The sequence below is a fragment of the Dermochelys coriacea genome, chromosome 6, assembly GCF_009764565.3.
Source record: "Dermochelys coriacea isolate rDerCor1 chromosome 6, rDerCor1.pri.v4, whole genome shotgun sequence".
NCBI lineage: Eukaryota > Metazoa > Chordata > Testudines > Dermochelyidae > Dermochelys > Dermochelys coriacea.
The window spans coordinates 62,706,455-62,728,345 of NC_050073.1; the positions used below are offsets into that span (position 1 = coordinate 62,706,455).

General features: G+C 43.1%; 1 protein-coding gene and 1 long non-coding RNA gene across 8 annotated transcripts in view; one reads left to right on the forward strand and one right to left on the reverse strand.

Annotated features, from left to right (window-relative positions):
• DPF3 (double PHD fingers 3) overlaps window positions 1-21,891 on the reverse strand; it is a 211,444-nt gene that overhangs the window by 13,364 nt on the left and 176,189 nt on the right. For 5 of the 7 annotated variants that reach the window (XM_043515701.1, XM_038405246.2, XM_038405250.2 and 2 more), the window contains exon 9: window positions 310-422. In XM_043515701.1, the coding sequence (XP_043371636.1) occupies window positions 310-422 (113 nt within the window). The other 2 variants (XM_043515704.1, XM_043515702.1) reach the window with 2 other exon arrangements.
• LOC119857019 lies at window positions 18,917-19,911 on the forward strand. The gene is made up of 2 exons (XR_005293474.2): window positions 18,917-19,332; window positions 19,655-19,911. It is a non-coding gene; the product is annotated as an uncharacterized LOC119857019 (long non-coding RNA).

Here is a 21,891-nt window from a genome sequence, read left to right on the forward strand (position 1 = left end):
ACAGGTGTCCAAATCACAAATACTATCATCTAAAGTGGTCTTATATGACACCCATGATAATCTCAGGAGAGACAAATGATTAAATGAGTCACTGCAACTGGACCAGAGAGGTTCTTTCCACGTCAGGGCTCAGGTATACTGAAAGAGCAACGGAGGACTGACCCATCACTGCTGCCAGTGTTTTACAGTTTTGTAGTGAACCAGAGTATTGTATTGTATTTTACAGTATTGTAGTGAACAGTATTCTAGGGCAGTCATTGCAATCGCTTTCACCAGCACTAATTTACATTAAAAAAAAAACCAACTCACATCATTTTCAGAGGTCCCGCAAAGGCTACAGGATTTGCACTCAATGCATTGCCACTTATAGGTTTTTACAGCCTCCGTCATGTTTGTGGTGAATTGCAGGCAGGTAGGGTGTCCTGGAGAAAATTGGAGAGGACTGTTGTTATTACCGTTTACTTTTTTAATTACTTGTTATTAAATTGGGGGACAAAATGCACATGGACATGGACTGATCACAACATGGGCTGCAACTAGCGGATACCAAAGAGGAAAGCAGGCATTAACCTTTTCGCTGCTGGGCACACAAAAAATCAGAGTAATCCCTGCCCAATTCCCCATTGGCAAAGCAGTAATTTGTTCAGAGCTCTTAAAAATATTTTTAAAAGAAAGTGAGAGGAAGAAAGAAATCAGCAGCTCCCACTTTCAGAGGGAACTCATCCATCTTAATAGGAATGTTTTAACTGGCAGTTAATTCCGCCTGATTTAAAGATTTGGTTGCAATGAGATTTTATTCCTCTTTTCAAAGCTTCCCTTCCCACGGTCTAAAGATCTACAAATAAAAGAGTGATTCTGTAAACTTTGCTTGAGTGGGAGCAGCAGGGTGTGGAAAAGGGGCAAGGTACAGCAAGAAGGGGTTGTTTTTTTTAAGAGCTCTGTGCTAGTCAAGTTGGTTGGCACTGAAGAAGCCAAATTGCATAGCTAACCCTCCAGGTTAAACAAAAACAAAAAGCCACCAACTCCCGCAAACGAATTAACCAAAAGGAATAAATAAGGGAAAGAAAGCTAGCAAAACAGTCACATCTATTTGGGAAGGACAAATTGCCAGAGTGACAACCCTCTCTCCTACATGCGTGTTGACTCCAGCTTTGTGAAACAGCAGTACCACCGTGCGGGGTCAGCAATGGGCTTTCTGGAGGGGAAAAATATAAACAAACAAGCAAACCAAGGTAGGATGAGTGTTCCTTCTGCAAAACAGAACACGAAAAAAAAAGCCACACCACTGAAATAAAGTACTGTACCCCAAGATCACCATTCAAGGTTGAGACAGTCTTTGGTCACCTGGAGTTAAATATTGTCTTCATTCTCAGAAAACATTACTTTTTTCACCCTCTGTTGTACATACAAGTACTAACACTGCATACTGCATGGGAGAATGTGGTATATAAAGGAAGTGTGTGTGTATGTATATAAGACACACACACACTAAATGTAGTTTTGGACATCTTTAGGAATATTGTACAAAAACACAATGTTTTGCCTCTTGCACACCTGCCATTATTAGGCAGCTATTAATAGGGAGAGAAAAAAAATCCTTTTAACTTCATTGTTGTGGAAACATTTGTAGAAAGGTGGTCAGAGTAGAAAAGTGGAAGATATTTTGCTAGTAAAGAAATTAAGGTCTGTCATTCCTTAGTGGTTACAAATGTGCATGTGAGAATGTTCCTTTCACTACCAAATCCCTCAGCAATGTTTCTCTCTTTCTGTTATACTTTTCCATAATTACTATACAATATTTGGAAGCTTGTATTTTCTCAGCAGTTATGTAAATGGTTTCTGAGAGCGGCTGGGTAACCCAGTAATGCTGACAGAGAATAGCGGTTCTTATAAATCAGTTGTTATACAATCACCAATTGCTGTAGGATTATGGGTCTCTGGTTATGCTAGTGTGGGATCGGCATGAGAACTAAGGACATCTAGTAGTAAAATACATGTTCATAAATTAAGAAATGAACAGAACATAAAGGGGAGGCAATATTAAAGGAAGGAGAAATCAGTGTCAGAGTCTGTTAATGTTCTTCTCTTAAGAGCTGGAATAAACAGTGTCATTGAGAGTAGTGACAGGCCCAGACCAAAACCCTGGCTAAGAAGAACCCCAATCTTTGGAGTATTTGAAATCTCAACACAGAACTAGATCCAGATTTTGCAAACTGCACCTATCGTTATGATGGATCAAACCAAAATCAAGGATCTGCACATCTTGAACTATGAGGTGTCCAGACACAGATTTTGCGATTTGAGCCCATCTCTAACTGAGAGTGACTCAGGGGATTATTGCTGAGATGGAGCCTGCAGAACCTGACGTGACACTTGGTTGGTCCTCCAGAGTTAACTCCTGGCAAAAACAGAAGTTCATTTTAATGTCAGTAATCTGAACAAGCACACCACACGACATGTAAGAGAAGAGTTCATTGCAACAGCAACTAATTGATGTCCACAAAGACTGCACAGTGCTGGGATATATCAAGCAAACCCACTCAGACAGGGACCCCATGCACTAATCACAGAGTTACGAGCTTCAGTCACAAATGAAATCAACACTGGGAGGAATGGAATGAAATTTAACAGAAAGTAAATTAAGGCTCAATATGCACACACACACACAAACCCTGCATTGTCTGTTACTCTTGACAATATCTCCATCCTGCCTGGCAATCAGACCCATAACCCAGGAATCATTCCCTCTCCTTTCCCCATAAATCCAGACTGTTTCCAAATCTTTTCACTTCTTCTTCCATAATGTTTTTAGAATCATGCTTTTTATTGTCCAGACTCAAAAACTCTGATCAAGGCACTCATCACCACATGTCGTAAATACTGTAACCTGCTCCTCTTCAGCTTCCCTGACACCAACATCACCTTCTTCCAGTCTGTATAAAGCACAGCTGCTAAAGCCGTACTTCTTGACTGTTCTTCTGGCCACATCCTCTTCCTTTTCGAATCTCTCTACTAACTTCCCTCTTACACCACATGTTACACCACAAGTTTCTTGTTCCCACTTTCAAGGCCCTTCCCAGTTTTACCCCTCCTTCCTTATCTATGTCTGTCTTTTATCATGTCACCCCTGGCCCTATTCTCCTTTGCTAATGAGACCAGCCTGAACCACCTACTTCTCTACTCCTCCCCAAAACATCTGTGCAATTTCTTACACGCTGCTCCTCATCCAATGGATCCCATCCCTGAAATGATCCAAGACTTGCATCTGCCACCAGGCCTACAAGAAATCAGCCACTTTAAGATGGCTAGGTTGAGTTGGGGAAATAATGATAATGGAGATTGTAAAAGATTTCCCATTAGTCAGATCTACTAGCAGTGCCAGTCTGGCCTATTTTTAGAGGAAGTCACCTGCAAGGGGTGCAAATTCATGCAGCCCGCCATGCCCTGTCTCAGAATATTGTGAATGTTGAAGAGGCAACTATAGGTGGCCAAACAATTGCACATCCCTAGGACTAGCTCTCTTTGCTAAACCAGAGTTTCTTCACTTTCTGAAGAAAGAGATTGTCTCATGGATACTTGTCCTTCCAGCTTCCAAGTCAGGTTTTTGTTCACGTTCACGACACTCCTTTGTGGTGACCATAGCCCCAATCCAACTCCTCCTGCAGCCAATGGAAAGACTACCACTGACTACACTGGGAGATAGATCAGGCCCTCTAGTGCTTGGAGAATTTGTCGATGTACAGTTCATAGCATTAAAATCAAATGAGTTTTCTTTTCCCTGCTCTCCTTTCTGGCTCTCCAGCTCCACTCTAAACTGGCCTTGTGTTCTGTGTGACACAATGGACACTCCATAGCAGAGAGTTCCTCTGGGTATGCTCCCGCAGCACATCTAAGCTCCAGAGCAGAGCAGCTCCTGGCACTCCCTCTGCTCAGAATGGAAGAGCCAAACTGAACCTGAGTCTGGTAGACACATTTTTGTAGCAAAAAGTCCTATGGCACCTTATAGACTAACGGACGTATTGGAGCATAAGCTTCATGGGTGAATACCCACTTCATCAGATGCATGTAGTGGAAATTTCCAGAGGCAGGTATAAATATGCAAGCAAGAATCAACCTAGGGATAATGAGGTTAGTTCAATCAGGGAGGATGAGGCCCTCTTCTAACGTTGAGGTGTGAACACCAAAGGAGGAGAAACTGCTTTTGTAGTTGGCTAGCCATTCACAGTCTTTGTTTAATCCTGAGCTGATAGTGTCAAATTTGCAAATGAACTGAAACTCAGCAGTTTCTCTTTAAAGTCTGGTCCCGAAGTTTTTTTGCTGCAGTATGGCTACCTTTAAATCTGCTATTGTGTGTCCAGGGAGATTGAAGTGTTCTTCTACAGGTTTTTGTATATTGCCATTCCTAATATCTGATTTGTGTCCATTTATCCTTTTACATAGGGACTGTCCAGTTTGGCCAATGTACATAGCAGAGGGGCATTGCTGGCACATGATGGCGTATATTACATTGGTGGACATGCAGGTGAATGAACCCCTCAGACAGAGACCAACACCTACAAGATCTTCACCAAGCATTCTCAAACCTATGATTCCCACACGAGGAAATAAGGAAACAGATCAACAGAGCCAAACGTGTACCCAGAAGCCTCCTGCTGCGAGACAAGCCCAAGAAAGAAAACAACAGAACTCCACTGGCCATCACATACAGTCCTCAGCTAAAACCTCTCCAATGCATCAACAGTGATCTACAACCCATCCTAGACAACGATCCCTCACTTTCACAGGCCTTGGGAGGCAAGCCAGTCCTCGCCCACAGACAACCCGCCAACCTGAAGCATATTCTCACACCACATCATAGTAACTCTAACTCAGGAACCAATCCATACAACAAACCTTGATGCCAATCTGCCCACATATCTACACCAGTGACACCATCACAGGACCTAACCATATCAGCCACACCATCACCAATTCATTCACCTGCACGTCCACCAATGTAATATACGCCATCATGTGCCAGCAATGCCCCTCTGCTAAGTACATCGGCCAAACTGGACAGTCCCTACGTAAAAGGATAAATGGACAGATATTAGGAATGGCAATATACAAAAACCTCACTGGACACACAATAGCAGATTTAAAGGTAGCCATCCTGCAGCAAAAAAATTCAGGACAAGACTTCAAAGAGAAACTGCTGAGTTTCAGTTCATTTGCAAATTTGACACTATCAGCTCAGGATTAAACAAAGACTGTGAATGGCTAGCCAACTACAAAAGCAGTTTCTCCTCCCTTGGTGTTCACACCTCAACTGCTAGAAGAGGGCCTCGTCCTCCCTGATTGAACTAACCTCATTATCCCTAGCCTGAGTCTTGCTTGCATATTTATACTTGCCTCTGGAAATTTTCACTACATGCATCCGACAAAGTGGGTATTTACCCATGAAAGCTCATGCTCCAATACGTCTGTTAGTCTATAAAGTGCCACAGGATTCTTTGCTATTTTGGTAGATTCACAGTGATAACATAAAAGGCCTGTTTTGCAACTACAGGTATTTCTAAAAAGGCTTGCACAAAGAGCAGCCCAAGAAATGGCCTACATGACCAGATGTGGTGGAGCTGTGTGCGGCAGGGAGCTATAAAGGTTTTATTGCACCATATCTGTGGTTGTGATTGCCTAGAAATACTTTTATTTCTACAATCCTGTGATAAACTGTATTTAGGGAAGATAAAATGCTCTTGAGATGTGCAATGAAGATTCTGCAGTTGAAACTCAGTTAATAATCCTGATTATAACAGACCCCAGTTCAGTCTCAAATACCCGTATGAGCTCTGCAAGCTAACAGGAGTAAGAAGTAGCTCAAATGTATTGTGTCCTTAAAGTCAATAGACAGAATGCTAAAATGCACACAGGCAGTAGCTTGGTCAAAGATTCACCAAGTCACTTTTCTAACAGACCATAACTGCACTCTAACGATAACTTTCGCTATGGAACAAATGCTATAAACAACACATAAGGCCAAACCTGCATGAAGGAGGGTAGCAGCAAGCAATCCCTTGGCCATAAGCAACCAGTTTAATGCATAGATATCCCTGAATCAGAACTCCAAATCTGAATGAACACTCGCCATCATTATGAACATTCAGATTTGGATCTGAACTCTGTGGCTCAGGCCTACATGGCCAGTACTTTATAGTTCTCTCAATGTTGCTTCAAATGTCATGTTATTTGATCTTACAGCACATTCAGTAGACAGCTGATTTGGGGGTGGGAGAGATCACTTCAGAAATATTCACTGGGTATGCACACAATGTTAGTACAAGCTAGTAGAGAGGAAGATTTTAACACAAATACCTTAAAAATATTTAAATCTCTCCAGCCCTCACAGACTGTGTGACACTAAAGACCAGGAATGACATTGCGGCCAATAGTGATCTGCTGCATCCAGGCATTCTGCGATCAGTACAAACCTTAGAATGGCTTATTAGTGCTTCTTCAATAATGAATTCTGCATCACAAGGTTAATTGTAACTATGTGCGCCTCACAACCACTGCAGACTGTTTAAATTAACAATCCAATCAATAATCTTTTCCAAACAATAGCAGAGATGATTCTGAGACAACAATAAGCACCAGCTTCCTTTTTTTAAAGAAACAAATCTAAAAATATTTATGCTAAGCAAAGGGATTTTCACCCAGTTTCAAAAGGAACATATAATCAGCATACAGTGCAACTGTTAAAGAAGATTATGGTATTTTTTCAGTCATTTCCTCAACCTTGTATGTATGGTGAGGTTTTTGTTTCTTTGTTTTTGTTTTAATCAATGGCGTAATGAAAACCCATGGGGATCCTGGTTACCTTCTGTCAGTAGTCCATATACATAGTATATACATAGTACAATATCCAGGTCTTTAAACAACCACAGATAGATGGTACAGGTAGAATGCCCAATGCTGCAGCCACCCCATATAGGTAATGAAAGTTCCACGAGTAAAGTAACAGCAGAAATCAAGCCCTTCATAGTGCTAAGATGGAATCAGTGTTGCTATAACTGGTGTTGTTATTACAAGGAATTAGAGCAATTACTGAAAATAAAAGGGCAAGCTGTAATTCTAATGGGGGATATAATGTAAAGTACAGATTCTGTCCTCACTTGTCTGCCTAAAGATATAGTTTATAATGCTTACACATGTGCAGTATTGCCAACATCAGGCTTTCAAAAATCATGATTCAGGCCCCTGCAAAATTATGAGATTGTCTTAAAATGCATAAGATTTCTAAAAAATAATAAATTTTGGGTTCTTTTCATTTGCATTCTGGTATTTGCCTCTCGGGGTCCCATTCTGAAGCTTTCCTCAGTAACCATAAAGGCTAGAAACATATAAATATGAGAAAGCTGAAATTCTCTATAATCACAGGATTCCAGGAGCCGGAACTTTAAGAAAAAGCACCATGTGTCACAAGACTCATGATCAAATTACAAGAATTGGAAAAATTGGGTATTTATTCTTGGAGTTTCCATAGCCCTTTCTATCATCAGAGCTCTTTCTCAAAATACTAAACCTCTAATCATGCCAATATTTATGCATGTGAGTAGTCTTAGTGACTTAAAGGGGACTATTCATGCACCTAAGTGTTTGCAGGATGAAGCCCTAATTCACTGATCATCACAATAGCCCTGTGTATTAGGGAAATACTGTTATTCCCATTTTACAGATGGGGAAGCTGGGGCACAGAAAGATTAAGTGATTTGCCCAAGCCTACAGAAAAAATCAGTGTCAGAGCAGGGATTAGAACTCAGGAGTTTCAGGCTCCAAGTCCTCAGAACAGACCACAATTGAATTCAGCTTTTGAAATAACTGAAAATGTTAAAAGCATCAATGCTGGATATTGTTACAACCAGCCAGTATTTTATTATTAAAGAAAGAGGGGGGAAAAGGAAGCACTAAAAAGCTTATTTCTGCTTCTTGGTGACATAAGAGTGAAAAAATCTGCCCTTTTCTTTCAATGGAGTCACTATACGAATACGCACATTGCTGCACCCCACAGAGAGATAGTCGGCATTCTGTGGGCATGCAACACCAGTGCTGCAGATGCTGCTGACCAAATGCCTTAAAGGGTTCTGGTGGCCTTAGTTAATAGACTAATTAGCTTGATTCAGTCAGCTAGCTCCAATATGCCAGTAATGGTGGAAGAATTAACTCCATCAATAATTGATGGGGATCTGAGGCCATTCAGCTGTAGCAGAGCACAGCAATCTTCACCCCAAAGTTTCTCCTTGACCAGTGTGGACAAAGGGGGGAATTAAAAGATACTCTGATGCCCTAGCACTTGGGAGGTGCAGACAACTGCATTCAAGAGATGAAAGTTTGCTCCCAGGTACTGGCAGTTCCAGTGAAGTAATGCATTTGAATTAAAAAGAATATCAAATAGAATGAACCCTGTTTTAAGTGGTCACCCATGGGGCCAAAAAAACCTCTTGCATAATAGACATTGGGCCAGATTCTGCTCTGAGTTATGCAGGTATGACTCCAGCTGAAGTCAATGGGAATTGCATATGTGCAACTGAAAGGAGAATTGGCGTGTGGTCTATATATGAAGTTCTCCTGGAAATGCTAGGGATGTTTTATAGTGGTTGTTTAGTCCATAGTGCTGGCTTCACTGTATTCATCCACATGCTTTCCAAGTGTTGTGCAGGACTGTAGTCATGCAAATCTCAATGATCATTATGGGAGTGAGTTTCCTAGCTAAATACCTCCCAAACTGAAGCAATTCTTTGAAAATCCTCTACCCTAGGAAGCTAACCAGCCAGATCTCTCTCTCTAGCCTTGATAATACGACACATTTTCCCTTAAAATTTCCCACCATGGCTACCAACTCCATATGTACCCTAAGAGTGCTAGCAAACATGAAATGCTCGCAATTTTAGGTAAAGCTTAGGTAAAAATGTGTAGGGTAGACACAGCCCTTCTCTCATAAGGCAAAAGCTCTGACATGACTGGCCATATTTTTAACAATTCTGTGTTTATACTGATTGAACCAATCTGCTATCAATTATTCATATTTTAATGAGAAAAAACCCAGCACTTGCTGGGCATTAAAAAGTGTAAAACAAAAATACCTGCCACTATTTGTACAAGACCGACCAGCAAACAAACAAAAAACCCACAATGTTGTGAGCTCACCACATTAACTAACACCCAGGAAATCTCTGATCAAAAGAAATCATGAGCTAGTAGCTAAAGCAAAGAGCAAAGAGTTGGGAGTTCTAGGTTCTGTGCCCAGCCTTGCCACAGACTTCCAATGAGAGCTTGGGCAAGCCATTTAACCTCTTTGACTCAGTTTCTCCATCTGTCAAATGGCATTAATTATTGTGACAGGAGTTTGGTGAGGCATAATTTGTTAATGTTCGTAAGGCACTTTGAGATCTGTGAAGACAAGTGTTATAGGTGCAAGGTCTTTATTAACAGAGCTGATGAAATTACCAGCGCTAATTATTATGATAATTCATCAATGTTGCATAAATAATGAAGTCAAAAATAGATATGTTAATTTCAGCTCCATTATAAATACAGGTGTTGGGGAAAACAATCAATGTTTGCCAATGGTAAAGGACCAGAGATGTAAGGACAATGTGTTTAAACATGGAAGATATTTAGAGAGAAAATGAGGAATTCATCAACTGGGGTAAAATTCTGCTATTACAGCCAAGCACCTTGACTGTAGAATTAACTGAGAACAAAATTTGGTTCAAAGGATGTGTGTATTATAACATTATGTACATATCTGCCAGCGGGCGGGGTGTTGTGCACATACATACCCTACCCGAGAGAGAGAGAAAGCAATTCATTCTAGAAGGGTGTGCTCTGGAGGATTTATTTGTAACAGTTTGGGATTACCTGCATAACACACAAGTGGCTAAGCAATAAGTGAATTATTCAGGTGATATCAGAAGAGTGCCAGTAAAACGTTTATCCCACCTCAAACCATCATATCTTCTGAATATGCTGCTATTTTACACACAAATACCTTTAAAATGCTTTAGAGTGTTTTTAAATGGTTTGATTGGTACTTCTAAAAATCTTTTCCCCTGTAAATCCAGACTTCCTTAGCACACATACTCCAGCTGTACAGGTCTTAATATACCTAATAGATTTTAAAAGCCTCTAAAATTACCTAAAATCACTTTAATATACATAAAATGTTATAATGTGAGAGTTCTATATTTTGGGCTAGAACTCAGGATACAAGTTCTCTATGTCTCACTGGACAATTGGGAAGAGGAAGTAACTTACCTGTAACTGGAAGTTCTTTGAGATGTGTGGTCCCTATCTGTATTGCAAATACAGTTGCACATGCGTGCCATGCACCAGAGCCAGAAGTTTTCTGTAGCAGTATCCATTGACCCACACGTGTCATACATTGCCTCATGCTCCAGGCAAGGTTATAAAGGGTCATGCACGGTGATGCACCCTTAGTCACTCTCTTACAGCTGAGTAGCACACTTCGCAGCAGAGGGGACAGTGGGCAGGTATTGGAATGCAAATAGGGACCACACATCTCAAAGAGCCTCCAGTTACAGGTAAGTAACCTCCTCTTCTTCTTAGAGTGCTGGTCCCTATATGTATTCCAAACATGGGTGAGTATCAAGCAGTGATCAGCTTGGAGGCGGATGTGAAGAAACAAGAGGTATCGCCATCTGCAGGACAGCCTGTCCCACAGCTGTGTCTTCCGCCACTCCCTGGGTGATGGTGTAGTGGATGGTGAAGGTATGCACGGAGTGCCAGCTCACCGCCCGGCATATGCCATGCCAGGGGATGTTAACCAGGGAGGTGGAGGTGGCCGCATGTGCCCACACGGAGGGGCCTTAATCCCATCGGCAGCAGGGTGTTAGACTGCCCATAGCACTCTGTTATGCATATAGAGGCCCATTTTGATATGCTCTGTGAAGAGAGGGCTTGACCCTGCAACATGTCTGCAATGGCTACGAAAAGGCGTGGAGGGGTGCAAAAGGCATGGGTCTGTCAAGGTAGAATGCAAGTGCATGGCGGACATCCGATGAGTGCAGGGTCCTGTCCACCAGAGCGGTGTGTGGCTTAGGATGGATGACTGGGAGTGGCTGGACTGGTTGAGCTGAAATTCCAAAACCACATTTGGAAGAAACTTAGGGTGAAGGTATACTGGAACTCTGCCACCGTGGACAGCAATTTGCTGAAGTGATGGCCACGAGAAAGATGACCTTCATGGATAACTATGAGAGGGAGCACATAGCCAGGGGCTCAAAGGGAGGTCTGGTGAGGGCAGAGAGTACAAGATTGAGGTCCCTGGGGGGTGTAGGTTTAAGGAGCAGTGGGAAGCTGTTCATCAGCCCTTTCAGAGCTGGTGGTGGTAGATAAACACCGAGTGGGAGGAAGGCACTCAGCGCAGCCAAGTGGACTTGGACCAAGCTGGGGGCGAGACTTGAGATCTTGAAGTCCAGGAGGTAGTCCAGGGTGGTGGAGACAGAGATATCACTGAGGGGGAGATGGTGTCATTGCGTCCAGGAAATGAAACACTTCCATTTCTCTGCATAGCATGCACGTGTGGAAGCTTGTCTGCTGAGTGTAAATATGTGCTGCACCGGTGTCGAACAAGCATTGTCTTGCAAGCCCCATCCAAAAGCCAGGCTATGAGGCAAAGCAGGCCTGGGCTGGGATGGTGGACTCCATCCTGGTCCTGCATGAGGAGGTCCAGCAGCACATGGAGGTGGTTGGGGGGGTGGACAGTCTGAGTAGGGGCATGTGTCCATTCAGGTGGGCACCCCAACTGGCTAAGGAGTTGTCCATGGTGAGAGTGGCAGTTGGGACAGGAATGGTGAAGGGGGTGCACCTTGGAGGGGTCAGTCCATTAGGCGAGGGACGCCCGGACCAGACATGGGACAATCAGTGTAAAATCCAGGTAGCTGATGTGGTGTCTGCAGACTGATAGGAGCCACAGCTGTAGACAGTGCATGTGCAAGCAGGTCTGTGGAGTCATGTGGGGGCAGGCTGCCATGTGGCTGAGGCAGAGACTGCTGCGCACCATGGCACGTGGGTTGCAGCATAGGGCTGCCACTAGGGATGTCAGGGTAGGAAAAGGCCCAAGCTGTCCCAGAATCTAGGCATGCCCTGGTGAAGTGGATTGTCCAACTCGGGACAAGCACAGATTGCTCCTCGTTTATACAGATGTCAAGAATGCAGGTGGCCAATGTCGTCTCTGTGAGGGATGGTGTCACCAGAAGCCAATCATCTAAGTAAGGAAACACAGAGTACCCCAGTTGTCTTAGTTGGGCTGCCACAACCACAAAGACTTTGAAGACCTTTAGAGCTGTCACAATGCCAAAGGGAAGAACTCTGAAATGGCAGTGGCTGTCGCCCACATGGAAGCGAAGAAACTTGTGGTGGGCTGGATGACATCAATGTGAAAATAAACATCCTTCATGTGGAGAGCTGCAAACGACGCCTCCTGTGGGAGGGATAGCATGATGGAAACGTATTGAGTAGTCGGAGATTGAGGATGGGGCAGAATCCTCCTCCCTTTTTAGGGATGAGAAAGTACAGGAAATAGAAGCCCTTTCTGATTAAAGGGTTGAGCACCGTTTGATCGTGCCCTGTGCCGGCACACGAGCCTGGACGGAAGGGTGCAAGACCTGGGAAGGCAGAGATGGGTGGTGGTATGGGTCCCAGGGCAGCCAGTGTGCCCATGGGGTTGGGTCCCGGGGATACGGCAGGCCCCAAGGATATCCATGGCAAGGCAGCAGTGCGGAAGTGTACCGAGCCCGAGCTGTGCCATGACATAGGTGAGAATGACGGTTCCCCTGATGAATAGCCGTCTGAGTCCAAAGAGACCTCAAGTAGCAGTAGAGCCGTCAATATGGGCCATCTGTGCTCGACCGCCAGGTGTGGTCTCTGTCAAAAGAGGAGCAGTGTGTCCCCCAGAGTAATGGGCTGCAGTACCAAGAGCAGTGGAGGGGTAGATATGGCAGGTCTAGGTGCGCTGTTGGGAGCAGAGGTTTGATGCACCCGGGCATCCAGAGGATATCTCTTGGACCACTGGAGCGTGGAGGCATATGCAATGCGGAATGTGGAGACTCCAGTCACAATGGGGGTGCATGCCATGGAGGGCAGTCTCTTTGCACAGCTGGGATGGCAGTCGCAGTACCAGTGCCTCCTCCTTCCTTTTAGCTTTACCCACTGCATGGGGGAGCTTAGGAGGTGGCACAGTGGGGTCCATGTGCGATGTCTCACCTAATCTGGCACAGCTCGGGGGGGAAACACTGTGCTTAGGGGCAGTCTGCAACAGGGACTTGCTATGGTGCCCATGAGAACACTTACACCCTCTCACTTAGACTTGCCCTGCACCAGTGGTACTGATGGATCTGGGCAGGAGGCAGTGGGTGGAGCACTCACCACCAGTGAAGGGAGGTGCACTGTCAGTTCCATCGGTCCTGAATCAGACTCCCCACACAGCTAGAGACACTTCTCCATGAGGAACTTCCAGAGTCACAAAAGACAAGCCTCGCAGGTCTGCGGGGGAAAGGACTTGTAGATCTTACAGCATGCAGCAAGATGCACCTCCCCCAAGCAGTACTAGCAACAGTGGTGCTCATCACTCACTGAGAATGAACAAGGACACGACGCACAGTTTTTGAACCCCAGAATGTGGGGCATAGTCCCCCAGGAAAGTCGAGACAGGCCCTGAGCAGGGCAAGACCAATCATACTAACTATGAACTATCTACACTATTAAGAAAAACTAAACTAGCTACATACATAGATTACAAGCATGGAGGAAAGAGGATTCCAACTCCGACCATGCAGCGGTAAGAGGGAACTGAAGGAGTGTGGCCCCACGCGCCTCTTATAACCTCGAGCATGAGGCAACCTACGACGTACATGTGGGTCAACGGACACTGCTATGGAAAACTTCCAGCTCCGTCACATGGAGTGCATGTGCACCCGAGTTTGGAATACATATAGGGACCATCACTCGAAGAAGAATTTCCCCTTTCCACTGGTATCAAGCTGCCATGTAAATCCTGCAGTTGTAACAAACAGCATCAGAAGTTATACCTGTCACTGGTGCAGAACTTACTATTGCACATTCTGCTGCCCAGGATCTAGGGCCACAGTAATATGGAGGACGGATTCCACATTTGATGGGGAAAGGAAGAAACCCTTCTGGAGCACTCACCGGTAGTGAGTGCTCCACCCACTGCCTTCCTGATTGGGTTGCTTAGGGTGTCAAACTTTAAAATCCTAGGGGACAGTTCAGTGACTGGTGTAAATTAGAGCAACTGCGAGGCTGCTCTAACTTACAGTTGCCTGCAGCAGCCATCCAAAAGGCTGTTGTGGCAATCAGGGATCTCCAGAGTAAAGTGCATTCTGGCTAAGTCCCACCCCTTGGCTTACTATTCTACTGGGGACTGAGAGGTTGGATGGTGTTTCAGCTGCTTAGGCCAGCTGAATGCTTTGTGCAAAGCAGCCCTACCATAGCTGAAGATCTGGCTCTTTGTTTTGAGTTGCTCAGAGGTTTGGAATATTACAAGCAGTCAAGAGGAGATGGTGTACTGGGCAAAATGTAAATGAAGGGCAAGGTGCACGATAAAGGCTTATCACCTGGCTCTGCAATTCACAAGAATATCTTCAGCACTTATGTAAAGTTATAGAGAGATAGAGATACAGATGTGATGCACCTGAGTCTCCTCTGGTGTACACCAGTTTTATATCAGTGCAACTCTATTGACTTCAAATTTGTACCAGCATAACTCTGATCAAAATCAGACTGTGTATAGAAAGGTGGGCCTGATTCTCTACTGCTTTGCACCTTGGGTAGATGCAAAAAAGCTACCATTCCTATTTGCGCACAGTACACAAGGTGCAAGGCAGTGGAGCATCAAGCCCAAGTCATACTTGGCACTGTTTCTCATGGAGCAATAAGAATATGTTCTGCTCAATGATTAGCATGTCCAGCTTCCTGACAACAGAAGGCCTGATTCATTCCTGGAGTTACACTGTCCTGAAGCTGGGGTAATGGAGTGGTGAAACAGGCCCCAACTGAGAGGTGTTAGAGTGGAACCTGACCTTAGATCTATTGAAATCATTGTCCTCCCAGAATTTCCCATCCTGAATCAAGCAATGTTCTGCTTCCCTCTTTCCCAAACTGACCCCTTTTAGAGACTCCTGGCTGCTAAGCAAAATGGCTATTTCTTGACTAAGAAAAATAACGTGGGAGCATTCAAATGACCTTGTATTGAAGTCTCAGCTTGTTACTGTACTGCATAAACCGTCCAACACTGTACAATTCCTGGGGGTGATTTAGGTCAGCGCGACCTCCAAAAAACCCAGCAGCCCGCATCACAGTGTGCATAGCATTATGGGTAATGATCTGCTAATTGCCAAAAGGCGGTTAGGCTGCTTACCAATGCCAATAGGAAAGAAACTGCCTTCAGGCGCTGCACAGATTCTGTACACCAGGGCTTTCAATAGCAGGAACACAGATCCTAATAACTAAAATGATACAACTTATAAAGTATGGCAAAGAATGCTATTGCTACGGTGCTGAGGTTCTACACCCAGCAAATGTATGTACTGGCGAATGTGCTGTGTAAAGCATTCCTAGCACTGTATTCCTTTCAATACAAGATGTTTTCTGTATTTAATTGTCTAGCAAAATGAGGAAGTAGTAAGATGAAAAAGTGGACGAAGGAGGTAGGCTTACTATCCAAACAGGGTGAATCTCCACAACCTGAAAAGCCAACGCATCACTTGTCTGGGGGACCTTGTTATTATCCCTCAACAAACTGCAGTGGAAAAAACTCCAGCACAGCTCAGACCTCATCACTATGCGCTGCAGGCTCCCCAGCCAGGCCAGCTCACACACCAGAGAGCTTTCAGTCAACTGGCAGGCTCACTAACCCTTTCAAAATGAGCAGTGAAGCAAAAACACTTGGTCATAAACACTAAAATAAAGGATGGGGGGTTAAGGTGATGTTTTGTTGGGTTTTTGTTTGTTAGTTAGTTAAATCAGCTCTTCCCAGTAGATTAAACACATCTGCCCTATAGCCTATTAACGACATTACTGTCCTAGGGGAGCCAGAGATTTCCAGAGGTATGGTTATAATGGAAGGAATGCTGTAGTGTCTAAGGTGTTTGGGAAGCCATGGACTGGGTATCCGTTTGTCAGTGTGTGAAAATTTTTAAATATTTTTAAAATAAATATGATCTCCACCCTTTCTATACAAGCAATAATCCTGACATCTGTTAGAACCAACAGCCCTGACTGCTGCTGCCCTACTACCTGCTCCTTCTTCAACATCACTGGTGTTAAACTATTGTGTTAATACAAACAGACAGCAGCATGTCTGCAGGGGATTCTAGTGCTGTCCAGCATACTGATACATTGAAGGTAACCCTTGAAAATAACAGTTTTCTAGGCATGCACTGGACCCTGGTAATGCCATCTGTTCCTGAAAGGTGGAAGAAGGGATCCCAACCAATATTGCACTGCAATTTAGAACTAGCCTGACAAACTGATGGGACCAAAAGTGTCACCCACATTTCAAGCACTGAAAACACCTCTTTTCTAAGTTGGTATTTTACATTCCAGGGATGATTTTTGGATAGACTTTTATAACCATTTTGTTGTTGCTATAAAATTCTGTTTTTAAAATTCATTTCTTCACAGGACTTCCCCCTCTCTCCCACCCCTTATGAGGTTGTTTGGCTCTTTAAAAAAATACTCTACCCTACACTGTTTTGTAAGGAAGACTTGCAGTGTTGCACATAGAGCATTGCCCCGTAACACAATTTTTGCATGACCTTAGTATTCATAAAAGGTGCAGAATGACAACCCTGAAGCCTCCTATTTATCCACAAAACAGGCTTTGCTACACTGACCTGTCTCAAACCTGAGCTGGAGGGACTATCAGTAGTGGTGAGAGCATCAGCTGGTTTCTAAGGGCCTTTCAGTCCTTGGCTTCTCTTTAGACTTCCAACAAGGGGGGGCACTAGTAGTGATGCACCACTGAAATTCCACTTAAGTCCATAGGGGCTTCAGTGGTACAAAGACCTAGTCTCTCTGAACAGAGGTGATTTCACCCTTGTACCGTGGAACAGCCATCAGATAAGAATGACTCAGACACAATTGAGTGGATTGGTTTTTAACTTGTGAATTTGAAGGGGGAAGTATCTTATCAGTCTTCTCAACCAACCAATTCTCTTCCTAGAATGCATTAAGAACAGCTCAGAATTAAGTTACTAGCCAGAATGGGTCCCAAAAATTCAAATCAAATGGCAAACTCCACAGAAATTATTTAAATTTCACTATTTAATATTAAATAAACTGCAGAAATAACTATGCATAAGACATTATGCCATTGCATACACAGTAACCTCATTGCTGTTACATGAGGTAACTATGTATCATACAGGTAGATAAATTCAGCATAATGAGTAAATGGCTCATAATCTACATAAACATATACTGTAAACGTAACAGCTCTGGCTTTCCCATGCAAGTCTGTTGAACTGCCTATAATTTATACTATTGCTAATATAGTCATGTAATTGTATACTCCAACATAACTAGTGCCACATCACTCAGCTAAACAGAAAGAAAAACAATTCTGAGTAAGTTACTTCATTCATTCATTTAAATGGACTCCTTCATCTAGTGTAAAAAGAAAAGGAGTACTTGTGGCACCTTAGAGACTAACAAATTTGTTTGAGCATAAGCTTTCGTGAGCTACAGCTCACTTCATCGGATGCATGTAGCTCACAAAAGCTTATGCTCAAATAAATTCGTTAGTCTCTAAGGTGCCACAAGTACTCCTTTTCTTTCTGCGAATACAGACTAACACGGTTGCTACTCTGAAACCTTCATCTAGTGTGTGTGAGTGAGAGAGAAAATATATTATATATAAACATACTTGTCATTGTTTGTAATACAATCTTAGAAGCTAGAAAATAAAATTGCATTGTCATTTTTCCATTCTCCATTTTTTAAACATTTTGGTTTTCCTCTCTTGCCAATAGAGCATTGATCAACATGGCTGCCTTTTATTTACTTCTCCACCAAAATATCATCATTTAGTGGGAAGTGCTTAGTTAGTTAATGACATGCTGCAACCAGCAGGAGGCGCTCACACAGTGATTTCAATAAGTTATGCCAAGGTGGTGGTGGTTTCGGTTTTTTGGTGGAAAAATGGCAGACTAACATACATTCATTTGTTAGATCCCAGATGACCTTCCTCACCAGAACAACAAGTCAAAAGGTCAGTCATATTTTAGGCTTTAACAAGCTAATAGCATTCCTTTAATGTATTTAAATATTTCATATCAGCTAAATATCACATTTGATTAAACAAGCAATTAGCAAGTGCCACAGCAGTGGACATAAATGCTTACAGTCCATTCAGCACCAAAAGGAATTACTGAGAAGAGGCTATCATGCAAATTAAAATGAAATACTATTTTATTTACTTATTGCCTTGTCCTGTTGGAATTCATTGTAGCTCGTAGGCCCCTGATGCAGTTTTATTTTTTAACTGCTAGCAGGCTTGGTAACGGGCAGTTCTAGTCATGACTAAGGGCCTGAGGGATTTTCTCATAGAGCCTGCAGGCTTGCAAGTTTCTGAATGTCTTTGACTCCAATTAACTTTAATGGGAGTTGGGGGTGCTCAGCACCTCTCTGATCAGGTTTCTAGAGAGCTGCATCCAGGTACCAAAGAAGCCTTTGTAAGAGAACTAGTGCTGGGACCCTTAAATACAAGAGGGCCTAATTCTTATTTACATAAGGCTCCTTTACACTTCAAAACAAATGGCAATATCCTTAGAACAGTGTAAAAGGAGCTTCAGGGCCAGATTTGTAAAGGTATTTAGGTGACTAGTGGGAGTTTCAAATGTGCTTAGTTGCCTAACACCCATTGAAATCAACAGGGAGCCAACTGGGAAGAGGGTAGGTGACAACTCTCACCTGGGAGAGCAATCTGCAAGAAGCAGCTGAGGGACCTACAGGGAGCAGAAGCCTGCTGGGCACAAAGCTCCAGCTAGAAGGGCTGCAAAAGACAGAGTTTGGAGGGAAGGCTATAAGGAAGGAGAAACCCTGATAAAGGACTGGAAAGGGGTTTAACTAAGGAGGAGGTTTATATGGCTGCTGAAGCCCACTATAAACTGAAATGACTAATTGAGCTAGGGAAGATGGCTGAAAGGTTTTGAGTGTTACGTTATAGTAATAAGCTACACTCAGAAGCAGAGCAGTATTGTGGAAACCCCAGGATTTGTGATGGAAGAAGAAAATGAGATCCTACTGCAGAGGGTGTTGTATGAAGTTTTATGTCTGTCATATAGTTGTTTTACTGGGTATCTGTTGTTTACTGCTGTTTTACTGGGTATCTGACACTTACAAAAATAAAAACATCCACCTTCGTTACTGTATGGCTCTTGACTGCCTCACATCATATGGGTTCCTCTCACTTAAGCGAGTTGGCTTCAGTCACGGTACTTGCTACTGAGATTAGCACAAAAGTAACTAATGCCTGTTACCTGGTGACAGAAATATTTAACATCTTAAATTAAGTCTCCAGTAATATTGACATAATTCTGGGAGTGCTCTTTTTAAAGCCTCTAATCTGTTTCAGGGAAGCTGGTTATACGTGAAGAACATGCTGCTCCTCCTCCTCCCAAAGCACTGCATGGTGAAATCACATTGCTGCTGATACTATGACAGAGACCCAGAGGCTGATGAGGCAGAGTGGTTCAATGCAAGGGTTCAGTTCAAGCAAAAATGTCTCAAAGAATCACAAACATTTAGGAAAACATAGCTATGAACTGGAAGGTCTCTTAGGGAATTTGCCATCATAGATGGTTAAGAATAACATCAAGAGGCAAATTATCTCTCTGGCAAAACCAACGGGATATGTCCTTCTCTTGCCAGGTGGAGCTATCCATCAGCCAGGAGTTCAAGGGAGAACTGTCCCCTTTAGGAATTTGCCAAAACTTCTGTTGCTTTCATGCCGGCAGTAATAGTTCAGAGAACATCAATCCATCATTCAACTTTCATTGTTCAAAATATGTCATCTTTTCCATGCAGCTTTAGAACTGGCCCCTGTCTATAGGTCACCCAATACCACTCCATATATTTTAGATAACTTTAAACTGAAACCCAGTCAGCAGTGTGGATGATGATATTGACAGAGACAAAACTGTGCTCCAGAAATCTAGGTTTTTTAAAAAAGAAGGTGGCACACTTCCTTATCATGGAAGAATTAGATGCCAGATGGATGAACAATCATCCAAATCATTGTTATGGTACGTACTTTTCTAGACACAACCAGTGCATATCATGGGAGTACAAATGCATTGGGGTCAAACAACGATGAAGTAAAGCAATGCAATAAATGGTAAGTCCCTTGTGTCTTATCATATGATGGCCTCATCAGAACTAGGATTAAATTGTTTTAAATGTTCAGATTTGGTGGAGCAAAGGAAATCCCATTTTACAGTGTTTGCCATGGAACAATAGAGAGCTTAAACAAATATAAGCCCCAATTCAGGAAAACAGTGCTGCTGCTCCACTGAAGTTAATTCAGTGCTTTCCTGAATAGGGATGCTTTAGTGAGTAGGGAGGTTTTAGTGACTCGGGCTTCTGGTCAGGGAGCATCAAAAAGGGGAATGAGAGGTTAGGTCACTTCAGAAGAATATTAAAGGTTTTGTTTGAGGGAGTAGGGGACATGCTTCCTCATACACCATTGGTTTGATGATTCTGATTATAATTGGGACTCACAGTTTTAGGAAGAAAATATTAACCAGAAAAAGACTTCTTGCAGGTACGGAGATCAGTGGGAAAAAAACAGAAATTGTATACTAGTAAAACATTAATTTAGACCAAACCAACACACAACTTTTTCACACAGCTCATAGACTTTGCCATCACAGCCCTCAGCTATACAGCCCTCGGGATAAATTGCCACATTAACTGGGAGCTGTACAAGACTGGTGGACATGGGGAGGCAGATTAGATGCAACTGGAAAAGAAAATGTTTCCTTCTCCCCTCTTCTCATCACTATCACCAGTAAGAGCACGTTTCTAGTGTAGAAAAATGGGATGTATTAATCTAACATCTCATCCTACTCTAGACAGGGCCCAAGGGTGCAATCAGAAGTAACACTGCTCAGGAGCTTGGAGGGAACCTGAGCTCCCTTAAATCCTACATTGTTTCTGTAGAATTAAAACTTTCATCTAAGTATAATTACGTTTCTGGACCTTATGGTTTTAAAAAAGCCTTCTAGATGGGAGCTCTATGCAGAGCAAACAGCCTAAAACAGGTTTCAGAGTAGCAGCCATGTTAGTCTGTATCCGCAAAAAGAAAAGGAGGACTTGTGGCACCTTAGAGACTAACAAATTTATTTGAGCATAAGCTAAAACAGTAGCTCTGTAGTGGTGGGAATAGATAGGGCCTTAATAAAAGTCTAAGAAGGCCAATTTAAATGCCAGTTTTCATTTCTGATCATTTTAGCAGAAATATCTAACTCATCTACTTATCCACAATTATTGGACACAGTGGCAGAGATGATGGGGGTGGAGCAGGGCAGGGAAAGATAGTCTGTTTCAATTTAACAGAAAAGGTACAGTGATAAGAGCAGTGGAGTCCTGTAATAACATCTGTTCTCTCCTTGATTTGTTAGTGGCTTAGCCTGCCCCCTAGCTAAAGTTCCCTGTCTAAGAGAAAAGCGAGGGCAAATGGAAAAAAATCACTGGCTTCTACCCATTGTCTAGGGAGATACCATGGAAGGATTTTTCCCTGCAGTTTTCCTCTCTCCTTGTCAAGGATCAACAGCTGTGTACGGTAGTCCACCCTCTTACTGATCTTCCTGC